Genomic DNA, 15,763 nt, shown 5'->3' with positions numbered 1-15,763 from the left:
CCTAATTTGAAAGAAAGTTCTCACAGTATTAATCTTGGTACAATGCAATTTTTTCCTAGGTGCTGTATCTTATAATGAGGAAATTAAAAGCCTGGCTTTTGAAATCAGAGGTCAGAGCTGGATTTAAATTTGTCACTAACAAAGTGTATGACTTTGGAAAGGTTTCTTAAACTCTCTGATCTGTTTATTCACTTTTGATAAACAGAAATTATGAGTAATAAGCACTACTTTCAAAAATGATGACAGCATATAGCCTGCAATTTGTCACATAGCATGTTCCTCTGTGTTCATTTTCTTCTTCTCCCATATTGATTTTCCTTGTTTTCATTTCTTCTTGTTCTGAATACACATAACTTAGAACAAGAACGATTAAGTAGCTAGATTGCAAACTAAGGTATTGATTGCTATAAACTTAGCAAACTGACAAAGCATGTTAAAATGAACTTTGATAAATGTTAAATGCAGGTGATTGATTTAAAAATTACTGAGAACTAAACCCTGTGTATGGAGAAGGCCGTGGCAACCCATTCCAGTACTCTTGCCTGGAAAAATCCCATGGAAGGAGGAGCCTGGTAGGCTGCAGTCCCTGGGGTCGCGAAGAGTTGGACATGACTAAGCGACTTCACTTTCACTTTTCCCTTTCATGCATTGGAGAAGGAAATGGCAACCCACTCCAGTGTTCTTGCCAGGAGAGTCCCAGGGACAGGGGAGCCTGGTGGGCTGCCATCTATGGGGTCGCACAGAGTCGGACACCACTGAAGTGACTTAGCAGCAGCAAACCCTGTGTAAGTCTGAAGATTTAATAGTGAATCTAATTTTCATTAAGTCTATGTGATATTTCACCCACAGTGACCTACATTGACTGTAATAAAGCTTTCACTTTTTTTGCATCATAGTGTATTCCTGAAAAATTGTTACACAATAATGTTTGTCAGCCCTAAGGACTTGCTAGTGTGTTTTTCATTAAGACAATTTAAATTTTTTTTATTATCTTCATTTGAAGAGACCTTTCTCTAGGACAGTGTAGCTAACAGTATTCATTCTTAATTTTAAAACACAGTGGTATAATCCACATCTAAAACACATGGATTCTTTAATCTGGTTAGTTATGACACTGGTGGTTCGTGAGGGCTGTGTTTATGACACCAAATAAGCTATCCAGTTGACTTTCCATTTATTGTCTTAAAATTAAAATAGTGAAATAAGCAGGAGTCAGTTTCTATTCTAGGAAGCACGTGGTACATGAGAGCCAGTTGAATAACTTGTACACAGTGAGAATTCCATCATACCCTGTTTCCTCTGTTAAAAAACCAATTTAATATTTGAATAGATGGGTTATTTTTTTCCTATAGGCAGTTGGGTAGGTCAGTCACTATGGCACTTAGCTTACAGTACTTAGGAAGTATGCAAAACTTATTGTGAAATACTGTTAGTATAAGAAGTATTTAAGTACTTTATGGAATAAAAGTCCAGCTCTGTTTATGAGCAGTTTGTTTTTTTCTATTTAAATAATTGGATTATCTCCTTGTGTAAACTTGGACTCATGTGAAAGTGGTGGTTTCACAATCTTCATAAATGTATATATTTAGATCTGCTCATGTTTGAGTTACCATTAGCACCAACATTCTGTCAACATTTCCAAAGGGTCTTTTAAGTATGTTGAGAAAGTCCCAGCCAACCCTTGACGTGAGTAATCTATACTACACAGCAGTTTCTAGACACGACTCAGAGGATCCCACACATTCTAACTTTAAACTTATGTATCTTCTGGCATTAGAACAGTTTGATGGAGTAAATTTTTTTTTCTCTGTCCCAGATTCAAGCTTGTGGCTTATTTTATACAATGTAAGATATGTCTCCCTTTGTTTCAAAACATCATATAACTTTGGGCAAATGAGCAATCTCAAACCATCTTACATTGTTTTCTGACTTCATCAACTAATGAATGTTAATGGCCTTAGCCCTTGTAGAAACTGAATAACTTATGCCTTTCCCCATGTTAATAGTTTAGTTTTGGGATGAGCATGTTCAGATCCTTAATTGTACATTTCCCCCCGTTACCTGTCAGAGTTAACATTTAGCCTGGGAATATGCATTAAGATTTTTGTGTCAGTTTGTGGTGGGAGTGAGGGGAAGAGGAATAATTCTTGAAGGACTTGACTTCGACAGTGAGTGTTCATTATGAGAAATACTTCACTCTTTGGGGAATCGTATATGCTTCCTTGAGGGCTCATGATTTTAATTTTTTGTTAACATCTATACATAGCATAGCATTAAAAGACGCTTACTCCTTGGAAGGAAAGTTATGACCAACCTTGATAATATATTACAAAGCAGAGACATTACTTTGCCAACAAAGGTCCGTCTAGTCAAGGCTATGGTTTTTCCCGTGGTCATGTATGGATGTGAGAGTTGGACTGTGAAGAAAGCTGAGCGTCGAAGAATTGATGCTTTTGAACTGTGGTGTTGGAGAAGACTCTTGAGAGTCCCTTGTACCACCAGGAGATCCAACCAGTCCATTCTAAGGGAGATCGAACCTGGGTGTTCATTGGAAGGACTGATGCTAAAGCTGAAATTGCAATACTTTGGCCACCTCATGTGGCGAGTTGACTCACTGGAAAAGACTCTGATGCTGGGAAAGTTTGGGGGCGGGAGGAGAAGGGGACCACCGAGAATGAGATGGCTGGATGGTATCACCGACTCTGTGGACATGGGTTTGAGTGAACTCAAGGAGTTGGTGATGGATAGGGAGGCCTGGTGTGCTGTGATTCATAGGGTCGCGGAGAGTCGGACACGACTGAGCGACTGAACTGAACTGATACATAGCTACTTTCATCTTTGCTTGGGTCTTTTTACTTGATGTTGGGTGTTAATGACTGTTTTTGGAAAAATGTTTCTGGGTCTCATTTAATTCATTCAAATTCTTACATTCTACTTGAAGGTTAGTTGATGAGTGCATAGAGCTGGCACATCAGAGTGCTCATTTCAACCTTCCTTGATCTTCTAGAACTCAGTGGTGCCAAACTCTCAGGATCAGGACCTGATGGATGCTGATTAAAAAAAAAACAAAAACAAACACTTAGGTACCTTGCCTTGCAATGTAACATGTGCATTCAGAAGCTCTTTTGGGAAATCTGTGACTTATATCAACAGATGTGTAACCTGCATCTGCTCCAGCTGCTAACATTTGGGTTGAACTATGTAGAAAGGATACTGCTTTGTCTTAAGGTAAAATGTGTTGAACCAAAGCAATTTTTCCTGATGATTTTAGTGACTGCTTTGGTACAACCTTTCAATTTCCTCCAGTTTTGGCAGACTGCCTTGAATATTAATGATGATTTGTTAAATTAGAAGGGGAATGTGTTTATTGTGTTCTGAGTAGGTCCATTGTGCCCTCAAACAAACCCATGTAAGATTCCATCCACATTTATTTTGCAAACATATCTTCGTTCATCATCTTTCTTTGACCTGCCCTCTGAGTATTCTGGGCTTCCCTGTGACATCTTAGTTAATTCAGACTTGAAGCATGCATGACACATGCCTCATACAAGCTTTCTGCTTCTTTGTGATGTGTTTTTAAAAAAATATCCCATCTGGTTAACCACACAACAGCCATGGCTAATCTTGGTTGTAAATGTATTTCTGAGGTGCCAATCTACGAGGATTATGACTCATGTGGTGCTAGCACTCAAGAGGAATTAGGAGCTTACAGTTGTGGTCCTTTTCCTCATTTTTTGTGATATTAGCACTTCGTGTGTTAAAAAAAAAACCCTGTAACTCTACTTAACTTTCTCCCTCCATATTTTAAAATCTTCTAGTAGATTTGAGTTTTTGTAAAGTAAGATACATACTCTGGTAGGGGCAGAAAAATCATCTAATGTAATTCCTTTAATCCTGATGAAAGTTATGACCAACCTAGATAGCATATTAAAAAACAGAGGTATTACTTTGCCAACAAAGGTCCGTCTAGTCAAGGCTATGGTTTTTCCCGTGGTCATGTATGGATGTGAGAGTTGGACTGTGAAGAAAGCTGAGCACCAAAGAATTGATGCTTTTGAACTGTGGTGTTGGAGAAGACTCTTGAGAGTCCCTTGGACTGCAAGGAAATCCAACCAGTCCATTCTAAAGGAGATCAATCCTGGATGTTCATTGGAAGGACTGATGCTGAAACTGAAACTGCAATACTTTGGCCACCTCATGTGACGAGTTGACTCACTGGAAAAGACTCTGATGCTGGGAAATGTTGGGGGCGGGAGGAGAAGGGGACGAAGGAGAATGAGATGGCTGGATGGCATCACCGACTTGATGGACATGAGTTTGAGTGAACTCTGGGGAGTTGGTGATGGACAGGGAGGCCTGGCGTGCTGTGATTCATGGGGTCGCAAAGAATCGGACACGACTGAGCGACTGAACTGAACTGAACTCAATCCTGATGTCATTGAAAATATTACCTGGTATCTCAGTTGGCAAAGAACCTGCCTGCAATGTAGGAGACCCTGATTCAATTCCTGGGTCAGGAAGATCCCCTGAAGAAGGGATAGGCTACCCATTCCAGTATTCTTGGGCTTCTCTGGGTGGCTCAGATGGTAAAGAATCCGCCTTCAATGTGGGAGACCTGGGTTGGGAAGATCCTTTGGAGAAAGGAATAGCTACCCACTCCAGTGTTCTGGCCTGGAGAATTCCATGGACAGAGGAGCCTGGCAGTCTACAGTCCATGAGATTGCAAAGAGTCAGACAGAAATGAATGACTCACTTTCAGAAAGTGAAAGTGAAGTCGCTCAGTCCCGTCCGACTCTTTGCAACCCCATGGACTGTAGCCTACCAGGCTTCTCTGTCCATGGGAATTTTCAGGCAAGAATACTGGAGTGGGTTGCCCTTTCCTTCTCCAGGAAATCTTCCCAACGCAGGGATTGAACCCGGGTCTCCCGCATTGTAGGCAGACACTTTACTATCTGAGCCACCAGGGAAGTCCTTACGGAAGTCATCACTTTCAGAGATGATTTCAATATTATGGGAAGCTTATACAATTTTAGAAGTATTTTTTCCTAAGGTATACTTCTGAAGTTAGGGATATATCCAGTCTTTCATTCCTAATTGACATGTTTTAGGTGGATAAACAGTGATATTATTAATTATCAACTGATAACATTTTCAGACACCCAATGGATATGGGTTTCTCAAAGCTAATACTTCTTGGAGAAGTTAAAAGTTTCATAAGCCTTTTTCCTAAAAATATTGGTATCTATTGAAGGACTCATAATAAAAGATAAAAAATGATTCTGAGAAGGTGTGTTTCAATTCTACAGGTTATGAAACTTGAATTGTTGGCACAAGTTTGCCCTTTATTCTCATTTTTTTTTCCTAGACTAAATTCATCTCTAAAACTTCAGTGTACATTTAGAAACTTACCTCTGTCAGAGCTCTGTTAAAATTGTTCATTTTAACATCTGTTTTCTAAGGCATGATTATAATGGTGAATATCTAGCGTGTTAAAAATCTGTTAACTTTGCATCAAAGATCAGATTACATATTTTATTTTTATCAACACTTAAAATTTAATGTAAAATAAAGTACCCTGAAAGATAGGTATTTCTCGTTTTGGTCAAATTTTGCATGGCTTGTTCATTGATGATCTTGATGGCTTAGTTAAGTTTGAGCTTGGTAGTATACATGATTACAGGATTTTTTATTCCAGCGATGCCACATTCTAGTAGAAGGATCTATGCCTAACTTGATTTGTATAGGATCTGACACGCAAGTTCTCTATTACTGGTGCCAGAGATAGAATTTTTGTTTCCAAATATGTATCTTGAATTTGGAATTGGGTGGAGATAAATATTAGCAATTTTGTGATAGGGTGGATCAATGAAGTTAATAATAAATACTCATTTCTTTGAAAAACTGTTGAACTTGTAACATTATTTAACTTGAAAATATGAAATGAGGCTACGATGCTAACAGCCCATTGTTCAGTCTCATTATTTTCAGAATTAGAAATCTGTACCCTTTGTTAGGAATGGATGCCTTCAGCTAGTAAGAATTTAGATTTCTTCTTGTTTGGCAGGGCTTACAACAGAAACAGGGGAACACTTTTAAGAAGTATTAGGAGTATATTAGAAACAGATGGGCATTCAGCACCTACATAAAATGTTCTATGGGATAAAATGTGCATGACTGGGTTTGATTTAACAAAGGATCGAACTTAAAATATCAGGATTCGTAAAAGACCAAACTTACTTTGCAATTTAAGAGGAATACAAATCAGGTGATTAGAATTCAGAGTAAAGAGTTTTACTTAAGCTGTTTTTTTCTCCTTGTGTACTAATTAGTAATATAAGGAATTGTTGCCCGGTTTCTGCCTCATGATTTTTGTTTTCTATACCCGTATATTCCTTTTCCTGTCAAGGAGATATGTGTGGATTTTTGTTAATACCACTGTCTAACACCTTTTAGAGGATTTTTAATGTTTTATGTGATATATTTCATCCTTAGAATTTTGGGTGGGTCTAGATTTAGAAAAGTGTTTTGGTTGGAATGATGAGGCCCTGGATCTCAGCAGGCTTCAGGGTTGGAAAAGTTGAAGCTTATGGGGAGAGCAAATAAACATGGTCTTCAAAGCTGGGAATTAAGATCTGTTTATTCACCTGCACACTTGAATTAAATCTCATAGAAATAGGCTGAGCCATTTGACTTATTAAGATCCTGACAAAATAAATTACTCTAGTCATGTTTAAAGGTCTAATTTTTGCCTAGCTTTAGATATATAGAGATTGGTGTGTGTGTGTTAGTTGCTCAGTCACGTCTGACTCTTTGCGACCCTGTGGACTATAGCCTGCCAGGCTCCTCTGTCCATGGAATTCTCCAGGCAAGAGTACTGGAATGGATTGCCATGTCCTCCTCCAGGGGATCTTCCTGACCCAGGGATTGAACCCAGGCCTCCTGCATTGCAGGCAGATGTTTTACCATCTCAGAGAAGGCAATGGCACCCCACTCCAGTACTCTTGCCTGAAAAATCCCATGGATGGAGGAGCCTGGTAGGCTGCAGTCCATGGGGTTGCTAAGAGTCGGACACGGCTGAGCAACTTCACTTTCACTTTCATGCATTAGAGAAGGAAACGGCAACCCACTCCAGTGTTCTTGCCTGGAGAATCCCAGGGACAGGGGAGCCTGGTGGGCTGCCGTCTATGGGGTCGCACAGAATTGGACACGACTGAAGTGACTTCATGGGGTCGCAAAGAGTCGGGTCACTACTGAGCAACTGAACTGAACTAAAGTGACTTAGCAGCAGCAGCAGCTTTACCATCTGAGCTACTAGGGAAGTCCAGAGATTGGTATAGTCACCATATAATGGATGAAGAAGTTCTTGTTGAATTTAGCTGCTGATTTTACAACATAGAGGAGACCAGGATAGTTGGCACTGGACAGTGGTTAATTAAACCAAAAAATTTGTTTGAGGTTTGGGCCATGAAGCTTCAAACTGCAAAAATTACATGTGTTCTTATCCTTCAGCTTTGAGGAACACTGCTGAAGTTTGGGGCAAGGGAGGAGAGAGCACTCAAGGCTGGGTGTGGCCATATCACTTTTGTTTTAACCGGATTCCTCTTATGTAGGGTTATAAAGATATCTAAGATATGGACTCAGGTAAGTATTCCCTACTTCATTTTCATTGTCAGTTAAAGTTCAAGTAAATAAAGCAATGCATTTACTGATTTTAAGAATACCTTTTAAAAAATGTGGAGTACACTTTGTTGACTCTGAAATCTTTGTGGTCAAGATGAAAGTTGACTACTGATACATAAAAGCAAAATAAAACAAAAAGCCTTTATAATGATTCTCAGCTCTGTAATTCTCTTTTCTCCATCCTTCTTACTATGGAGTGTGATTTATAGTGATAGCTCTGGGTTTAACTTTTGAACTTTAAGTATAACTTCACTTTTACTTTGTGATGACTGTGGTCCAGAGAACCTTCTCCTTAAACTATTTTGCTACATATGCAAATCTTCCAAGTTCTCTTTTTACTTATGAAGCCAAGTTTGGGATTTGGATAACCTTGATGTTACCTTTTCATATTTGTAGTTAAGTTGCAGAGCAAAAGGCAGCAGTGAACTACTGCAGAGGGCTCTGCAGTGTGGGGCTGCCTTTTGCTGAACTCCAGCCAGTGGCTCCTGTCTTTGCTTTAATCTCCTGGTTGTTCCTACTTAAAGGCTTCCCCCACCCCGCCCCACAAAAGAGTCATGAGAGTCATAAATTACATCTCCAAATATCATGGCATAAGAGTCTTTCTGCTTAAGGTGGGTTATGTTCTTAGACAGCCCTGAAAATTAAAAAGAGTTGGGTTCTCCCCAGTTACCACTTCCTCTGCCAAAGCCATTTCATCCATCATAGAGCTGCTGAGTCTTTCTGATTCTGTTCCCTTCACTCATGTTCTACACCCTACCCATCCTACTCTGTCTTTACCTTCTCCTTACAGGGAAGTTAGTCTGTGTCTCAGTTTTTGAAACTTATATACTCATTCCTTACACCCTGCTCTGAACAATAATAACAAAATCTTAGAATAAAACCTCTTCAGAGGCATCTGGGAAAATTGTAAATAGTCTAGGCTTATTTCCAGGGGCTTCACTGATGGCTCAGATGGTAAAGAATTCATCGGCAATATAGGAGATCTGAGTTTGATCCCTGGATCGGGAAGATTCCCTGGAGAAGGGAAAGGCTACCCACCCCAGTATTCTTGCCTGGAGAATTCCATGGATAGAAGAGACTGGTGGGCTCCATCCATGGCGTGTCAAAGAGTCAGACACGACTGAACAAATAAACATTCACTTTCACTTTTTATTTCCAGTCAGCTGTGTGAAAATGCTTTATAAATTGTAATTATTTCATGAGAGTAAGGCATAATAGAAATCTTATGATGAGAATAAAAGCAGAAAAACTGACCCTCCAGTAGAATGGAGAGAGAAGTAAAGATAGGTGTGACAGGGGGTAGGGTGGTTAGGGTGTCTAAGCTAGAGGTAGCAAGGGCCTGACCTATAAGAAGATTAGTGGAAATCACAAGAGTAAGGGTTCAGATTACATCTTCAGAAGACTTTATCATGGGAGCTAGAAGAGGAAGGAAACTTTTAGTAATGACCCAGCCACAGGAGCAGAGAAGGCGATGGCACCCCACTCCAGTACCCTTGCCTAGAAAATCCCATGGACGGAGAAGCCTGGTAGGCTGCAGTCCATGGGGTCGCACAGAGTTGGACACGACTGAAGCAACTTAGCAGCAGCAGCCACAGGAGTTGGGAGGACCAGAGACTGAGAATGAGGTCTTGAATTGAGGCTCTAAAAACTGTTTGTGGTCTTCATAAAAACAGTGCTGGGCATAATTGAATGAATGGTGTTGGAAGGTAGAGGCTACACATAAAACTGACACTTCCAAGAAACATGAGTGATATTGGTCTGGTTCATTGGTAGGAGAGGATGCTCACAACCTGATGAAATTTGAGCAAGTTATCAGACTTCATGTAAAGTCTGATCACAGTTATGAAATAATCCCAGTTACATATTATAAATGTTGTATAAGTATGCATATATAAAGGGGTATCTGGAAAATTTGTTATGATTTTATTAGGAATTCTATATGAGGAGGTAATTTTCCATTTGATTTGATTATTTTTTTGCTCCACAGCTGCAGGTTAAAGAAAATAAGTGGTAAATAAGAAATTAGTTGGGAAGCATAGATAGGCTTGCAAGCAAGAAAAATTCCATAAAATAGATTCACTATGTAGATAAAAGCAGTTGAACAGTTGATAGAACAAAGTCCTAGAATAGGTGGGAAGAAGCAGATCTCAATGGCAAATGCAAAGGGTTATCTTGGCCTTGGTTTCTGATCCTGAGTAGCTTAGTTCTTTTTTGGCTCCTTCTCTGATATGTTAGGTTAAGCCCTTGTTTTGGGGATCTCTCTGGAGGAGAGACTGTAAGAACAATCAGGGAACCCAGGAGAAGTGGGGAGAGAGTGTTTGTGGAACTGAAGCCTAGGAATAACTGCTCCAAGTAGAGGTAAATATATTGGATACTGAAACATTTTAAGTAAAGGACGGGTGTGGTATACAGCATACTTCGTGGTATTGCTGCTAGTCTGAATACTGAATGTTTATTTCTTATGCAATAAAGATTATATGTAGGGCAAATAGGATTGCAGTCTCAAAGTGAAAAGTTTCAATAATTGATGAATTTTCTATTCCTTCTTAAGACTTTTGTGGGCTAACTCAGTAAAATGAAGTCAGTGTGGCCTTATATATCTTGTTGTACTTGTGATCTTGCTTAGTATAAGGATAACTGAAAGTTACATGAATTTTTAATATTTTAGAAATTGTCCTGGGATTTCAGGTTGTATCATTTTTTAATTTTATACCAGGACTAGAAACAGAATGTTTTCTTTTAATTATCCTTTTTGTCACTAACTGTAGTGAACTTCATGAGTTTTATATATTTCAGATGCTATTTTTTTCTTACATGTTTCTTACCTTTTGTGGTACAGTTCTTCAAACTATTTTCTAGCTAAGTCCCTCTCCCAGTCTACCATTCAACTTGTCCATAAAATTTTTTTCAGTTTTAGATTTTTAATTTCTTTCTCATTTGCTTATTTTATGATACTGTTTTTTTCTGCAAGTGATTTCTAGTCATTCCATCCCTTTAGTATGCTAAAGATACTCACTTTAAGGTTATTTTCATATTGTTCTTTCTTATTCTTTAGGTATGAAATCTCTTACTCAGACTGATTGTTTCTTATGGGGGTTTGCTTGCACACGTGATTTGTTCATTTTGATGTTCAGGTGATTTTCCTTAAGTCCCAGGTGTCAGGGTTGTAGAAAATTTCTGTAGGGTAATTTCATACTTTTTTTTTCTTTGTGGATTTTCCTGGATCTAATCTCTGGACTTAGAAACCCCACACTACATTGATGATTTGAACTTGGATCCCACACTCGGATGTCTCGTAGATTTGGTGTAGTTATTTCTCATGGGTTATGTATTTCTCTCCTCCTGTATGCCCCCTAATCCAGGGTTGGAAATGTTTTCTCTGGCCAGTGGAGTTGGGGCTTCTAATACTTGTTTTGTGGACAAACAGTCTTCATGATTCGACTCTACACAGAGACAAATGTTAACTCTTTACATGCATACTTCTTTACTTATTTATATTGAAGTACAGTTGACTCACAATACTGTTAGTTTCATGTTTACAGCAATGTGATTTGCCATGCATGTTTTCTTGGTTTGGACTCAGGACCCTGCCATGAGGTCTGCCTCTGTCTGCTTTAACATCTCCAGCCATTTAGTTTGAGCTTTCAGCCTCAAGTCTGCCTCTGGGTTTCCTCTTTGTTGCTAAGTTTGGTTGTGTTTTTTAACCTTTTTGTTTTTTCTAAATGGCAAAGGTTATTTTGTTTAGTATTTCTGTATGATTAGAGCAAAAGGAAAAGAGGTATTTGTCTTTTCAGCATGTTGTGCTGACCAGAAGTCTGACCATATTCATATTTAAGCGTGTATTCTTTTTTCTTTTACAGCTAGTTATGTATCAAATCCCGTTTGCAAGGGTTGCTTGTCTTGTTCAAAGGACAATGGGTGCAGCCGATGTCAACAGAAGTTATTCTTCTTTCTTCGAAGAGAAGGCATGCGCCAGTATGGAGAATGTCTGCATTCCTGCCCATCCGGGTACTATGGACACCGAGCCCCAGATATGAACAGATGTGCAAGTAAGCAGTTGACTTTTGTCCACCCTATTTTACTGCTTATGCAACTTAGGGGGAGTTAAAAGTTGAAAATTTTGATTAAGTATGTTTTTAATATACTAAAGAAATAGTTTAAGCTTAAACTTTAAAAAAAATGAGTGGAGGGGGATAAGAACACTTTTACTTTATCTTTTGTATAGAAATGTATTGTCCATGGGAATTCCCTGGTGGCTCAGTGGTAGAGAATCCACCTGGCAAAGCAGGAGACATGAGTTAGATCCCTGGGTTGGGAAGATTCCCTGGAGAATGAAATGGCAACCCACTCCAGTATTCTTGCCTGGAAAATTCCATGGACAGAGGAATCTGGCAGGCTACAGTTCATGGAGTCGCAAAAGAGTTGGACATGACTCAGTGACTAAACAACACCGAATATTGTACATACACTTTTAAGATTACCTAAGTACTTTTTCATAACATGTATCTTGGACACAAACATGGTGGGAAGATCTTTTTGTAAGACATACTTGCTTAGCACTTATCAAAAAATAAAGGACTTTAAATACCTTTATACTGGGAACATCCTCCTGAGCTTTACCACAGTGTCTGAAGCTTCTTTTTCCTCTTATACTTAAGTTTGTAATACCTGAATTAGTCTAATCTGTAATTTAATACATTAATTTAAAGCATCATTACTGATAAAAGATGTAATGAAAATATTTAGCTTACTTCAAAGTATTCTAAGTTTAACAACTACAATAAGGTCATTAGGGAATGTCATTCTATGGATAGGAATGCAAATACAATTTTTTAATCCAACAATCATTTATCATGATAACATGATTCTCAACTTCTAGGTAAATGGTAGAAATTGGATTTTAAAAAATTCAATAGCAACGGAACATCCCCTTTTTTAAAGAGCCCAAATTTAGAGGATAGAATGGGTAAGGAGAAGGGGAACATGGAGTGAAATGACAGATGGGTAATTCAATGTACTAAGCACTAGATCAGCAGGCAACCAGTGTGTTATGGGAGTGACTTAATTACCTCTAACACATTGTGCATGACTGTTAAATCAGCTGAGGTCTTTAGGTAAGAAGAGTGTTTGAGTTTTATCATCCAAGGACAATGTTATTTTGGAAGGAGGCACAACTAATAGAGGAAGATTAAATAGAATCTGGGAGGAAGAAACAACACGTTTGAAAAAATAATGCGTTTGGGCAATGAGAAGTCTCATTTATGGTGCTGTTGGCATCTTGACAACACACAAGTCCCGCACTGCTGGTCGTTGAGCATTCTTAGTCCCTGCTCCTCAAATAATCTTCATTCCCCCAAATCACCATGGCAATAAAAACTATCCCCAGACGTTTCCCAACACCTCCTAGGGGAGCAGTACCATCCCTGTAGAAGAAGCACTGAGTAGTATGTGCTTTGTGTGAGGTATGGTTGGAATTGAGGATGAAAAGGGAGGCTTGAGTGCAAATGAAAAAGGTCTTGAGTGCCATGTTAAGAAGTCTGGATGTTATCTGAGGGTTTTGAGCAGTCTATGAATTAGAACAATTGCTTTATTTAAGATAATTCTTGAAGAAGTGCAGGAGATGAGTTGGAGAAGCCTACTGTAACAATTGCAGATGAGAAATCTTGTTCTGATGAGAAGTTTGTGAGTAGTGAATTTCAGAGATTTAGAATCAATGAGACTTAGTAACTAATTTCACAGAGTGAAGAAAGAATCAAATTTGATCATAGGGTTTCTGGCTAAGGTGATTGGGTGAATAGTTTCACCCTTAGCACAGATAGAAATATATAGTCTTACAGGAAATTTGCATGTATTAATACCTCCATTTTATAGAATTATTTGGGTTAATAACTAGACAGACACAGCTCCCCCAAAGTATCAATACATTGATCAAAGTTTTCAAATATGTACCTTATCCTTAGTGTATGATTTGAGGTAGCTAATAATGTGTATTCTCATAGTTTTTGAACTACCCATAGGAGGATGGGGCCAACTTGAAATGGATTCCTGTTCAGATTGCTTTAGACCACCTATGTGGTGGCGGTGGGGATTTGAGCCCATGAATGGTCTGTGTGGGTGTTTATTCTAGACTAACAGTGTACAGGGAAGATGAGACAAGAGATCAGATGGCTCAGCATTTATTCCAAGTTCTATGCTTAGCATTCTATACACTGTGTATGGACAGGAGGGTGAGCATTAATGTTTTACTCCATCTGGGATGTTGGGGACTGAAAGTGACTGCTCTTAACAACTATGCACGGCCATGGGGTATAAACCAGGACTGTCTTGGGCAAACTGGAATATGTAGTCATTCAGCAATATCTCAGTCTATCAGCAGGGTCTTCCTTAGAGAGGCACTCTGAGACAGGGGTTAACACATACATTTTGGCTAAGGTGATCCCTTTTCTCAGAAATGGAGAGGAGAGCAGTGACTGTAAATCAGCCTTAGAAAGAGAATCTCCATGTGAAAATGGGTTTGCCATGGTTATACTTATTGAAAGTGAATGCAATCAGTGTTGCAGTTTACTGACCTAGAAATCATTACTTATTTGGTACAAGTGGGAAGTGCTTATTAACAAGGCTCCTGTGAAGCAAAGTGAAAGTGGAAGATTATTTCTTAATTCTCAGTGTATAACTTCAGATGACCATGGTTCGTTCATAGTAATATTGGCTCTTTTTCATAGGTACTTGGCATATGTTGCATGTTATTTATATTTTATACAGAGGAGATATACTCTACTCTTTTTTATTAGATTCTTTTGCCATATATAGGCCATTACAGTTTTGAGAAGAGTGTCCTGTGCTATAAGTAGGTTCTTATTAGTTATCTATTTTATTTATAATAGTGTGTATATGTCCATCCTAATCTCCCAATTTATTCCTCCCCCTACTTATCCCCTGGTAACCATGAATTTGTTCTCTTTGTCTGTGACTCTACTTCTGGTTTGTAACTAACTTCATTTGTATCCTTTTCTAAGTTTCCATATATAAGCCATATCATATGATATTTGTCTTTCTGAGTCTGACTTCATTCAGTATGACAATCTCTAGGTCCACCCATGTTACTGCAAGTGGCATTATTTTGTTCTTTTCTATGGCTGACTAATATTCTGGCTTCTTTTCTTGACATTTTGTTTCTGTGCACATTTATGTCTTTCTTTCCTTACCAGTGTTTCATCCTGTCTTGTAATTTGCTTTTGCTTGATGCATTATGAACATTTTTCCTTGTCATTAATATGAGTGCATGTTTTCTACTGAATAGACAACCATAATACATCTAGCTAATTATCTATTGAAAATTTGCTTTCAGTTTTTACCATCATAAGCAGTTATATGAAGAATTTCCTTGTATATAGATTCTTTTGCTTATACACACGTATGTAGTTTTATGCATTTTTCTGATTTATTTTCATAAGATAAACTTTTAAACATGCACATTTTTCCAGCTTTATTGAGATATAATTGATACAAGCATAATGCAAATTTCAAAGATGGTTTCATATGTGTTGCCAAATGGTCCTCTGGGAAAGTTGTGCCTGTTTACATAGTTATGATAGCAGACATTTCCCCTTGCCTCTCACCAACGACGGGTACTAGTGACAAAAAGTATAAGACACAATTTTTTCTTTTAACATGCTTTTCTGTGATACAAATGCTCAACATTCAGAAAACTAAGAACATGGCATCCTGTCCCATCACTTCATTGCAAATATATGGGGAAACAGTGGAAACAGTGGCTGACTTTATTTTTCTGGGCTCCAAACTCACTGCAGATGGTGATTGCAGCCATGAAATTAATGCTTACTCCTTGGAAGGAAAGTTATGACCAACCTAGATAGCATATTAAAAAGCAGAGACATTACTTTGTCAACAAAGGTCCATCTAGTCAAGGCTATGGTTTTTCCCGTGGTCATGTATGGATGTGAGAGTTGGACTGTGAAGAAAGCTGATCACCAAAGAATTGATGTTTTTGAACTGTGGTGCTGGAGAAGACTCTTGTGAGTCCCTTGGACTGCAAGGAGATCCAACCAGCCCATTCTAAAGG

General features: G+C 38.6%; 1 protein-coding gene across 2 annotated transcripts in view; it reads left to right on the top strand.

Moving 5' to 3' along the window:
• Positions 1-15,763, top strand: part of RSPO2 (R-spondin 2) — a 184,880-nt gene that overhangs the window by 81,736 nt on the left and 87,381 nt on the right. For both annotated transcript variants that reach the window (XM_055432498.2, XM_055432497.2), the window contains exon 3: positions 11,541-11,729. In XM_055432498.2, the coding sequence (XP_055288473.1) occupies positions 11,541-11,729 (189 nt within the window). The remainder of the gene's footprint in view (positions 1-11,540; positions 11,730-15,763) is intronic.

This window comes from Moschus berezovskii, chromosome 16, assembly GCF_049115385.1.
Source record: "Moschus berezovskii isolate FMDL1 chromosome 16, NW_MosBer_1.0, whole genome shotgun sequence".
Taxonomy (NCBI): Eukaryota; Metazoa; Chordata; class Mammalia; order Artiodactyla; family Moschidae; genus Moschus; species Moschus berezovskii.
The sequence above is the reverse complement of the archived record's forward strand: the minus strand, read 5'-3'. Positions and strand labels throughout refer to the sequence as shown.